Source organism: Dermacentor andersoni, chromosome 1, assembly GCF_023375885.2.
Source record: "Dermacentor andersoni chromosome 1, qqDerAnde1_hic_scaffold, whole genome shotgun sequence".
Lineage (NCBI taxonomy): Eukaryota > Metazoa > Arthropoda > Arachnida > Ixodida > Ixodidae > Dermacentor > Dermacentor andersoni.
Genome location: NC_092814.1, coordinates 54,529,071 through 54,542,167, shown reverse-complemented (window position 1 = coordinate 54,542,167; position 13,097 = coordinate 54,529,071). Strand labels below are relative to the sequence as shown.

The following is a 13,097-nucleotide window of genomic DNA, read 5'->3' as shown; positions in this document are numbered from 1 at the left end:
ATTATTACATTCACAAGGGAACTGTACAGAGTGCAACAAAACATCTTTCAGAAACTTTCTGAGCAAACCTCACAAGTGAACCAACTGTATCAATTATAACTAAAGAAAGTGAGATGCTCTCACGAGCACAGCGTTTCTCATCCTGCACACAGTGGACAATTTTCTGCCATTAACACAATGTTTTATTTCATTACTATCTCAAACATAAATATAAAGCAATAATTAAACCTAATTAAATACTATTGAAGAAACATATGCACAAGCATTTGAAAAGAGCTTAGAAAGCGGTTTTATGTCTATTATAAAAATAATTTTAATCTATTCACACTTAAGTTATACTGAAAACACACAAAAGCCACAAACGATTAAGTGGAAAGCCTGGAGCATTGTCTTCTCTCTCAGCTTTGGATTCCTCACCTATTCAAAGGGATATGTCACTGCTGGTTGTAACTTCATAACTTTGACAACTGGCCAAGGACATTCCATGTTTTTGTTTACTATTAATGCTACAAATCCTTTTTTTCACTTGGTCATGGCATGTCACAGCTGTCTTTGGCAGACTAAAATGTTATGATTTGAAAGTACAGAACACGGTCCGTATAACATGGATGAAATAGTTAAGACCACTGCCACTTCTTTTTTAAGGGATTGGAAGATTATTTTAAACAGAAAAAATGTAAACCTATGTGAAACGTCACTTTCGGCGGACCTGAACTGACTGAAGCAGTATGGTATGAAAGCACTCCATGATAGAGTGTAGAAGCGCGACTGAACGAGGCCGTAGAAAGAAACAGATACACAGACATGTCCTCGTTCTACGTCCTCGTTCAGTCGCGCTTCTACACTATACCATGGATTCTAACCAACTAGCCCACCAACGTGTTTTAATGAAAGCACTGCAATTCATTTTATGTATGATTGTTGGAAACGTCATACGTGTTAGTCATATTCCTGCACAAGGAGTCGCATGTGATATCATATGTGCCCTTGAAACACTTGACATTTACCACCTTGCACCATGTTTCCCTTTTATCTTCTTGCATTCTTTGAGCATATCAGGTTTCTAAGAATGGCTCTGTAGCATGTTTGTTTCTTCTGGCAACTCTATATAAGTGCACATAGAATGCCACCCTGATGTAATGGTTAGAGATTAGAACTTTAGGCAAAATGCCTATTTTCCCCTTATGTCTTTATTGTGCCTGTTTAAAATATAAGCACAAATTATGGGTCTAGATACATTCTAGTGGCACTTTTATTGTGCCTATACATGCCTTTTTCAATGTTGGTGCCTATACTTAACTTTCAGAGCCTAAAAATGTCCTTTTACGTGCTTTGTTGTAGCCTCATGTTAATGCGAAAGCATTATATGCCCAATTACGGGAGAATCCGGCACCATTGCCGGCGGTGTGACCGAACGCGTACCAAAAATGGCTGACGGCGCTAAGAGTAAAAACACGTCAAAGATGCTCGGACTGGCATCAAATTTGTCAGGGAGGTTTTTGTAAACAAAGTAAATTAATGGCTTTGAAAAGAAAATTTGGTACATTTCGTTCTGGGTGGGAATCGAGCCCCAGCCTCCGGGGTACGAGATGAGCACGCTTTTCCGACACCACGGTGGCTCCGCGGTTCTGTCTGACTAAAGGTGTGCCTAGTACGTGCGTCGTTGCACACATGGCATCGCTGCCATCTGGCTGACTAAAGGTGTGGCCTAGTGCATGCGTCATTGGGCACGTGACGGCGCAGCCAGTGGGGAGGAGGTCGCACCACATCATGAGTATATAAAATGAGTGCAATGCCTCCTGCACGTAACTTGCTCTTCGGATTTCATTGGTGCTGCGTCTACTTCGATGGACTCTCGACACCACGTCATGAGTGCATAAAATGAGCACGCTGATTCCCATGCATCACTTGCTCTTTGGATGTCGACAACATCAAATGAAAACATTTCGCCCAAGTCACTATACTGCTTTCACATTCCCACACATAAGCAGCCGTAAGTGTGCTTTTCACACTAGGATTAGCACAATGCCAAAACGTTACTTAAGTTTTAAGAATAGTTGCTCACGAACAAACTCGTGAAACTGCTGCAAACTACCATGAAGACTCCCAAAATTCTAATTACCTTAAAGCACATGTTGCAAATGCATGTTTTCGGCTAATCAGTACTCGAGGCATGTCTATTTAGAAGAAATCCTGAGACTATCACCAGTCTCAGGATGTCAAAACTTAAGGTTTGGCAAGAAATATATTAGAATTCCACTTAGTTTTCTACCATAGGGTTTGAGGGAGTAGTTTTATAAAATAATCATTTGAAGGACAACATACTTTGTAGCCATCCCGGAATATCTTCTGCAAAGCTCATGCAAGACTCCAGATATTTACTAAATGAACAGGACTTCAGCACTGCCCAGCTTCGATTTTGTAATTTTAGCATGTGCCCTCAAATAAGTTAAACATTAATTATTAAAATGCAATTAATTCACTAAGATTACTTTCTGATTTGCTGTGCAAGTAATATCCACTCCTTCAAGTAATCCAACTGAAGTGGAAAAATTCTGCTATCTGCCACTCATTTTTAATTGGTTTTTAAACTGTTAAGTACAAGCCTATGATAATAAAACTTGTAACTTAAAAAAATTAATAACAAAGTTATGGACTGAACAACAAACAGTAGAAAAAAACAATAGGGGTGTCTTAAAGTGATGGAATCGCAGCATTGTGGGTTATTTAGGGAGCAAACCCAAGTAGTAGATGATATTCCAATTGATATTAGGAGGAACCAATGGGAGTAGCAGAATGGGTGCCAAGCGAAGGCGAATGCAGTCGAGGGCAGCAAGAGTTATGATATGACAAGATAGGAAATTTTTAAGTATAGAATTAGTTTGTCTGACAAAGGAAAGTGTTGATTTGGAGAACTCTGGGGAGGTCTTTGTCCTGTAGTAGGCTTTATTAGGCTGATGATGGTGACAATAAAAAGTCCCATAATTATGAAAACTGCATCATCTTTTTTCTTTAATTTTTGATGCACCTTTTACCTAAAATCTTAATCCGCAGAATCCTTACAACAAATCACTTTTTCTCTTTTCACGACCTGCCATGCCTCGGAGATAATCAATGGACAGCTAATGCGCCCTATCTTACGACTGTTATTTTTTCCAGAACCTCCAGATGCACCCACTGGCCCCTTACACATCTCTGATGTAACGAACAAAACTGCAACACTCACATGGAGTCCACCTGCATTTGACGGAGGCTCTCCAGTCATCGCCTATGTTGTGGAGCACCTCAGTGAGGACCAGGCAACTGCTGACATGCCTAAGTGGGTGACAGTTGCCAATGTGGATGGAGGAACGATGACACATCGTGTTGTGAGCTTGAGTGACAAAACGAGGCATCGATTCCGAGTTCGTGCAGAAAATGTTGCTGGTACTGGGCCACCCCTAGAGGACAGTGGTGAATGGCAGGCACTACCAGCAGCAGCCGGTAAGTCTTTCATTTTTCAAATGCACTTTTTGCTCTGAAATGAAAGCAAAATAAGCTGTTTGCAGCTTAATGTTAGGTTCTGCAAAAGTACTTCAAAAGTTATCAGTGATTTGACAATAAAAAATTAAAAATATACTGCTTGCCTAACAAATGTCATGTATACATGCTGAAAAACTAGGTTTTTTGCTCATGACCATAACTGTAGCCTTTGCAGATGGTGGTAGAAAGATAGCCACATTTTAATAGCCCCATCACACCATCTTTGCAGACCGCCCAACTCCACCCACAGCACCACTTGAGATCCTGGTAACTGGTCCAAACTCTATGGATGTTTCATGGGGACGCCCAGAATGGGATGGTGGGTCTCCGCTCCTCGGCTACACTGCAGCACTCAGGGACACATCACGGACAATGTGGATGGAGGTAAGGCCCCATCGGGTATGACTGCACATGTACACTACTGCAGATCAACTGTTCAACAGTCCTTATGCATAGATTTACATTACACATACCTTATCCGTTCCTTATTTTGAATTTTGGAACTGCACATGAGTGAACTTCAAAAGTCTCAATATGCTATCATAACAGCATTCAAAGTATTGTAACTAGCTCACAGACACAAAGGAGAAACAGGACGTACACATTATTGCTACGTGTGTTTTGTTCCTGCTCTGTGTCAGTGTGCAAGTTGTGCTACTTTAAATCCTTTTGTGATGACATACTACTACCAAGCCCAAATTGCAACCTTGATAAACTCAAAATGCTCTTTGTTCAAATGAAATACAAATGCGTGAGCTGGATATCAGCACAAGGATGTTTTATTTGTTTATTGATCTGGGTAGTTCATTAAATTGATATTTCATCATAAATAAGAGATGTCAGCAGATCTATCACTGCCTTTCCACAGAACTATTTTTTATTTGTAGAATCGTTTTCAGGACTAGCATAAATGGTAAGGTAAGCCTGGTCTGTAGCAAATACTATGATTATGGCCATTCTGCATACGGTACTTGTAGAAACATTTTAAATATCTGAATAAAGCAAGCACCACTACATGAAGTGGAAAAAATACATATCCGTGTTCACTGTGCATTTTTCTGTGCATGGCTTTTTTATCCAATATGCAGGCTGCTACATGGTCGCCCACTTAACCTGCACGAAGGTCATTGAGCTATATACGCATCAAAATGTGTTAAAACTTCCTTCTGCAGCATTGCTGCAGCCTTTGTAGCTACTGATGGAAAAGCAGCATGTAAAGCTGCAGGCAATTTTAGATCATTCACATGTCGCAGAGGAAAAATGTGCACAAGCCACTCTTGCCACAATTTCATTCCAAGTTTATTTTAGAAATCACTTTGAATTATTAATGACTGGCTGTTTAACATTTCTCATATTTTAGGTGGGCCAAGTCGATGCTGAAACTCTGCGTCTTCACATCAGAGACCTCGAGGAAGGGGCGCAGTACCACGTACGCATCTTGGCTCGAAACGATGTTGGCTTCTCTGACCCACTTGAATCGGAAGAGCCCATAACTATTTTACGACCCCCAGGTAACGGCCCTCCTGACATCAACACCTTGATTCACGAAAAAAGACACTTGTGGTCATGTGATATTTGCAATATATGACATTAAGCTAAATGGTCACCACATTACATAACTTGATCGCCAGTTACGTGCTTCACTTTTTACAGAAGTTTGGTGCACACATGACCAACTTCAAATAGTGCAGACAATTCAAATGTGTGCTACCATTGGCTACATGTCCATTCATTGAGGAGAGGTGCATACTTCACCATTAAAGGTGGCGAAAGGGAGTTGTTAGTCTGCACTCGTATCGGCCACTTCCTTTTGTCCTTTATCCGGGTTGCGCTGCCCACCCCTAGGAATATGTTCAGTCACCAACTCGCCCAGCTTGATGTGTTAATTCACTTTATAGAGTTCTTTCATTTTTCCTTACCGCCATAAATGTGCTCATTGACGTCAGAAATGTGGTCACTCTTATGTTTTAACATTTTATTTCAAGACATACTAGCTGCAAAAGATACCATGGTACATAAAATTGTAGCCTGATCATTGATGTTTCAAATGAAAACAAAGCATAAATAATCACTACAGATTGCCAGTGGCACTGCTCCCAGCATTTAAAGCCGCTTCCTCACATTCTACGTAGAATGGGTTGGGTGAGTGATCTAACACAGGCGAGAGATCTTATTAGCTTCCCACATAATATCATCAGGTATAAATAAAGCATGCCACTCCATTAAGCTTATATTTATTTTTAAGAGCATATATACATAGTAATTTGTGTACCTGTGAACATAAATGCACAAATGTAATAAAGATATATGTTTGTTAAAGCATACGTGTGAGGGAAGGAGCAAAATGAAGAGTTGTGGAGACTTTGTGAGGTTGCACGGAGGAATGCGAGGGGTGCAAAAAAATGCTACAAAGCCATTGTACTGTGGCAACAGCAGCCGATGGGACGTGGAAGGTTTCTCACATGAACATTGGTGCAGTGATGTTTTCTTCAGTGGCACACAGGAATGACACTAGCGCTGTACCGCACTCCTCTTGTACTGCAGGTGTATGCAAGGAGTAAACTGCAGCAGCCTCATGCTGTAAAAAATGTTTGCGCTGCGCGTAAACTTCATTTTAAGGCTACCATCACCATAGTAAAACTGCATTGTAAAGAGGTGCAAGAACACACTAAATTCAAAGCAATTGGAAGTAGAAAACATTCGAGTCACCGCATGACGTTCGCCCAAGGAGGCGGGACATGGGCCTGATGCGCTGGAACTTCTAATGCACCGTGCTGCAACCCCGTGGCAAGCGATGAAATTGGCTGGGTAGTACAATTCGCAACTCTTCATATTGAGTTCATATTGAGGTATACTGAACGGGGTAGCTGGAGAAGTATCGGAAAGGCCTTTGCCCTGCAATGGGCGTAACCAGGCTGATGATGATGATGATGATGATGATGATGATGATGATGATAATGGTGGTGGTGGTGGTGGTGGTGGTGGTGGTGGTGGTGGTGATGATGATGATGATATTGAGTTAGGCTATCATCAGGCTGTACAGCCTGTCTTGCTTGCTTAGTTTGCGTGTTCAGGTTACACTTCTTACTATATTCAGACGTTTACCAACAGAAAAGGCACCTTTGATCACGGACAGTACGCTGTGTTTCATCTTGTCGATGGAGCGCCCTGTGTTTCACTTAACCATGCAAAAAAGCTGGAGCAAAAATGCAGTCAAGTGTCTAAAACTACGGGTGTTGCTGTTTTCTGTTGTTTTAATTCTTTTTAAAGAACTGCCATGCACAGGAATTTACAGGACTCGGGAGAACTTTTTATGGTGAAGCGGTACAGGTAAATAAAGGAAAGCTCAGAATGGTAACTGCTGCAGAACATATTGCTGAGAGGACAAGCGAAACAAAGTTACAGCCAGTTACAGCATGAAGCTAGGGGAATGTAGGTACTAAAAAGTGCTGTCTAAAGGTCTGTTTTCACATTATACGTTACTGTTAAACAAATGGATGACATACAAATGAAACAGTTAAAGCTGCATCATTCTCCATGTATGAGCAAAATTCCTGCACGTGAACACAAAGGCTAGGGAGACAGAATCAAGCAATTTAACGATGGCCACTGCCAAGAAATATGCATTTGCCGCATAAGCATGTTTGTGTCCAGCAGTACAACAGCAGCCACCGTCAACACGCACCAAAATCAGTCACACTCAGTCACAGTGATAACACTATAAAGGCTTATTTGTTGTTTTATTAGTTTGATTAATTGAATACATCATTGTTCAGGGGCCATTGTTTTGGGTTTATGCACATTAAGTGAAGAGACACACATTGCAAGTGTGCTATTGCAGCTTGACATAGAATGACTTGAACGATACATACTTGAAAGCAGGAGTGCAGCAAAACTGCATCGACTTCTCCTACATAGTGTCATTTGGCTCAGCATTTCACTTCCTTCTAAACAGAAAGCAGGCTACAAAGCTTCCCATGCAAGAAATTCTCTAAAATTTCCACTGCAGCGCAGCTCAGACAAGCAGATATAATGCAGTGCCTTGCAGTCACTAGCAGGGCCTCGCGTTTTGTGCTACCCAAAACCACTAAACACGGCATGAAGGGCTCTGCTGACTGGCGTTTCTGCAGCGCCACCTGGGTCGCGCATCACACCCATAGCCATTGTCACACAAAATAAAAGTTGAAGAGAAAGAAGGCTGTAGCTTGAGAGGAGGGTAATGCTTAATTGTAGCTCATTTAATACAGTGCACGGTGATAAAATTCTTCTGAGAAAGAATTCCATGTGAGATGCTATGTCTAATCGGTACTCTTAGGCAAGAAAAAAGATCATTTCATGGACCCTTTTTCTACCATTTTTCAAGGACCTCCTATTTTGTACCACAATAGAAACCCTACCACTAAATGTGCATGGTTTCTTTGGAAAGTGCATAAAAGGTTTTAAAACAGAGTTTTTATATCTGCAAAGTCTCTTCTTAAAACTGTGTACGGATACCCACAACACTGATTACTGGACTTGATGGCAATGCCATGCTGGAAATGCGTAGGGTTTCCGCAAAAAATGGTTACTCTGTGTTAAACATTGAAATTATGACCCTAATAGCTCGTGATCGACCGCATAAGCCATTATTTTGTTTTTGTCTTTTTCTTAGTCATCAACAAGCTCACGTGTTTCCTAAAGGCACAATCTGTATGGTCTGAGTCTTTCTGTTGGCATGGGACAGTTTAGCCTTCCCTACTACATTGTGGTAAGGAATGCCTACAGTAATGGTGCGACGACATGAGTACGCCTTAAAAGCTGAATGCATTTTTTTACATTCTGAACACGACTGTGACCTTCGAACCACTTCCACAATGCGACTCGCACTAATGAGTGTCACTATATTTCAAGAGAACACATGTGAGAGGACCCACTGATGCACCATTCCATTCATCTTCAGAAAGGCAGTGCCACTTTTCAACACGCACTAACTGGAAATAAGAAAGAAATTACTCAATGACGCAAAGAAAGATGCAATTATAAGCAGAGGCAAAAATCGCCTCTCCTCTCACTCACTTTATACTTCCCATGTGATATTACCAAACTTGTGATTACTTTTTAATTTCGTCATTCCTCCATCACTTGCATGTGCAGTTCAGTTATTAGTACAGTTTCATTATGTCTACTTGTTGTGTGTTGTGTCTATTACATTGTTTCCCATTTCTCGAGTGATTACAAACACCTGTTTTCTGAAAGTAATGTGCATGCCTTTCACTTGTGTAAGGTTTCTGAAACAGAGCATCACCAGAACCAGGATGAGTATCATGACGAAACTTGCAGCTAAATTTACCTGCCAGCATTGATACCTGTGTGACAAAGCAGTGTTTCTGGAGAATTTAAGCTATTCGCACATTGCTCTGTGCAGGATTTCAAGATCAAGCTGCTGCCTCACCAGAGAAGAAGCCAAAGGCGAAACCTGATGAGCCATCTGAGGACAGCTGCACAACCCAGACAACTTCATCGTGGATAAGAGAAGCCAATGTTGAGCCCTTGCTTCACAGTTACACCAAACATGTGTTGGTCAGCCGCAACGAGTATTTCTTCAGGTTGTGGCATTATGCTGACACACTTTTTAAGTAAGATAAGAACATTACTTATTCCTTCAGTCCATACACCCTGCACCTTTTCATTCACATATGTGCTCCTTAATTTCAAAACACAGAAGTAATTTGGGTAAGAACACGAAAGTTATGTAAAAATATATTGAAAACCTCAATGCAGTAAAAGATGAGTCAAAACCAATGTTTACTTTAATACTGTGACACATCATTGCTGTGACGTAACCAAGGTGCACCACATATCATACATTCTCCTCGCAAGCTTGTATATTTTCTTAAGTGGAGACATTTTTGTACCATATGAAGAGAGAAAATAACATAATGAGTCATTTTGTGATACAAAGACTGCAAACAGCTCATGACAGCAGTTTGCAGAATGGCGTAAATAAGCAGTGTATCCTTGCCTGTTTCAATGAATTCAAGATGTAAGGAACGCTGATTTATTTGTTTTGGTAACATCCATATAAAGTTGAAACTGGTACAAAGCTACGGTAATCCTCACGGGCTGAAAATTAGCCCGACTGTAATTTTGTGTCAATTTCACCTTCACGGTCTTTTATTGTGACAGTGCAAGACTGTTTGTTAGTTTAATTTTGTTGTTTGTGAATAAAAGCTGTGTTGTTACCGAATCGGAAGAGACATTACTGAATACAAACTTGACATTACACATCTTCATTTTTGCTCTCTCACATGTATACGAAACTACCAGTCAACTGACACAAATTCAAATTCGAGCTTTTTAGGGTCAGAGCTCTTGCTTGAATTACGTGAAATTTGAGATAGTTTACGAAACCCAATACTATATTATAAAGGACAACAGATTTAGAAGTTTGTTAAAACTTGACGAAACACAAAATATGATTTCCTCTATGGATTGGTACACAATTAAGACATGTAGTATATTGAACATTTGCCTCTGAACAAGTTTTTTAGGAAGCTTATTTTAGCCTCTAAAATAATCAATAGCATGCATCTATAATCAATGACAAGTCAAAAATGCAAGAAAGGCTCTTCCCCAAAAAAGCATCATGCATCTACTCTTCATACCTCCTGTGCTACCGGAAATAGTGCCCTTACAAATGCAGAAGGTGTGAAGAGCAACCCCGCTTGTTAGGCAACAAATGAGTCATGCTTATGCACCGCATGCACAAACAGCCAAAACCAACAAGTGCGGGGACAAAGATGAGCGCAAAGAGGTTGTTTGAAAAGGGATTAGGAGAGGGATTTGCCTGACCTCCAAAGCATATGTAGTACTTCCCTGCCAAAACCCCGTCCCCCCACAGCATGGGTTCAAGAAGATTCACCATGAAGGGCTGATTGGCTTGCCTTTTCTGTTTATTTACACCATGGTATATATTACAGTATATGCATGTGTAAGAAAGTATACAACAAAGTTGTGAGTCAGCACCTGTGTGTGTCTTGCGTCTCCCTTCCGTCGATGTCTTCTGCACTGCTTTACCATTCCTAATGTCTACCGACTTTCCTTTGGTTCCTCAACCTGTATGGCACTGTATAAGGTATGCAACCTTTCTGCATGTAGTTATATGATGTACCTTTATTTAGCTCCAGACATCATCTTCATTGCATGGTGATGATAGTTATAACTATAAAAAGTCTTGAGAATCTGCAAGTTCAAATCTGCAAGGCAGTACCATCACCCTTAGAGTGATGTGACCAGCTACTCAGCACCTGGTGAAATGAGAAGTGCTCAAGGAAAAGTAAAGCTCCTAAATCCTAGAAGCAAGCACTGGAAAATCTATTTAAGTATGCTTACCGGCATCAGTTGTGAACAAGGTCATTCCTTGCTGAATAAAGCTGCAGTTGCAAGTACGCTTGAAGTATGCCATGTAATTGAGGTGGAAGCCGAGTAAGGACTACAGCTTACTAAAACTTTATATACCACTACATTGAGAAAGTCCTAAAATAGAAAACAGCCATCTACCTGAAAGTAGCATGAAGCTACATAAGAAGTCCATCCAGGTTTCTCAGAAAGAAAGGTTCAGACTTGAATAAAAACTGATCCTGGACCTTTTCGGGACAATCTTCCTGCCTTCTGAGCTAGGCGGCTAGCAGATTGCCGAGCAAGAAAAAATTAACCAACAGTCATCCACCGTACAGCAGTCGTGAAAAGAACCCGCACAGGTTTCTCAGAAAAGAAAAGCTTAACACAATGCTAGAAAAACATGACGAACAACATTAAACATTATGCCCTAGCTATTTGAGAACAAAACACGCACACAAAAAGGAAAAGGGAATATGTTGCAAACATGACTCTGTTGCCTGCTGCAGTTTATACGGTATGCAAGGTACAGTCAAGCCGTAGTTTAGCAAATCTTACATTTCTTCCTACACTGAAATTATTTCTACTTATTATCAGGCTTTTTCTTTCTTTTATCTAATCAGGTCTGCAATTTAAATATATACATTTTGGCAGTCTCTACAAGAAGGACCTCTGTAGAAGCATGTGGGTTTGAAAAGCTCACGGCAATAAATGAAACAACATCAACAGTAGTGCAAACATACAGATAGGCGTAGAATTAATATAATTATTGTAATAACTCCATGCAAACAGGGCACTTATAAAGGTGCCGCCATCATGAGAAAGTGGCACCATCTAACCCATCTGGCCAGGTTCAGCCACAATGCTGAGCTATACCACGGCTGCTTGATGAGTGGTTCATCGAGTTATCACCGTGGCTGTGCAAGCAGCTGTGCGGTGCTTGGCTGTGTAAGCAAAGCCGTTCACTGGGCTGCACAATTGCTTCGTTTGCATATTTTTTATGTGTGTTTATTGTATGTAAGTGTGTGGTAGTTGTGTTATCAAAAATATTAAGCCGTATATCGCTACCTGAGCCAATACCTATTTTGCCAACACACTTTGCCAATACTTTTCCTTAGTAGGCCATCTGCTCTGCTATGCAAATTTCCACGAAGTAATGTCTTGCGGCTGCGTAGCAGTAAACAAAGCATGCAGATTACTGAAAAGCTACGTTGCATGTAGCGTGCGAGATAGGTTCTTTCCGTGGGCGTACTTATACATTTCGATATACATACTTTCAGGTACGCGTTCTCATAAGTACTAGAAATAAATGCTCCAGATCAGCAAGAGATTGCAACAGGATTGTTTGCTCATTAATTGATCCCTTTTTGTGAGGATGAATTAAATACAATATGTTTGGTGTCAATACTTTTCTGACTATAGTTCACAGTATCAGAGCAATAAATTTTAATGGAAGCTAGAGAGATTTGCATGACTAGCAGATGCTAACTGCTTGATCTCAACGAACTCCCTTTGCTATCCCACCATCCCCCTGAATAAAACACATTAAAACTCGCAGTTTGATGTCCCACTCCTCATGCAGGTAACACAATCGTTACCTGCATAAGCATTATTGTTGCAATAGCAATTATATGGACACTCCAGGCGCATTTCTGTCGTCGGCGTCGCCGTGAGGTTCCGTATAAAGTCCAAGGGCGATAACATCGTCGCCGCGTGCCGTATGCTGCTCATTCTCGCGTCTGCAAGCGAGGAAGGCGGACCGGAAGCGCGCCCTCTTTTGTCTAGCGCGAGGCACGGAGATGAGAGTTTCATATCACTATGCACGGAGGCGAGGCGAGGGAGGAGGGACATTCTTCTCCGGCAGCTGCTGCTTATGGCGCGGCCGTGCGGGTGCCGTATCAGTTTATATAGGTGTTCTGTGGCCGTATCTTGAAAGCGATCTGCGACGTGGCCAAAGTGCGTGCCCCCGCAGGCCTCATCTTCAAAGCTATCTGCGATGTTTGCAGAATGGGCCTAGTGCCGGTAGCTTTCTATGCGCAGTGCTTTCAACGTTTCGTTCGCGTTGAAGCGAGAGATGCACGAAGGTCAATTCAATCACTGCTGCTGCCGCGATTCCTCACTCCAACACTTTGACAGCGAGTTTCCGCGCTTATTGAGCGAGATGTGCTCATGTTTACCTGTAAGCGTGACATCGTGCT

At 41.3% G+C, this 13,097-nt stretch overlaps 1 protein-coding gene across 1 annotated transcript in view; it reads left to right on the top strand.

Moving 5' to 3' along the window:
* The window catches only part of sls (sallimus), a 285,614-nt gene extending 275,866 nt beyond the window's left edge, over positions 1–9,748 (top strand). Inside the window, exons 159-162 of the mRNA XM_072287454.1 lie at positions 3,160–3,483; positions 3,752–3,906; positions 4,883–5,033; positions 8,927–9,748. Of these exons, the coding sequence (XP_072143555.1) occupies positions 3,160–3,483; positions 3,752–3,906; positions 4,883–5,033; positions 8,927–9,141 (845 nt within the window). The 3' untranslated portion in view covers positions 9,142–9,748. The remainder of the gene's footprint in view (positions 1–3,159; positions 3,484–3,751; positions 3,907–4,882; positions 5,034–8,926) is intronic.
* The last annotated feature ends 3,349 nt before the right edge of the window (positions 9,749–13,097 follow it).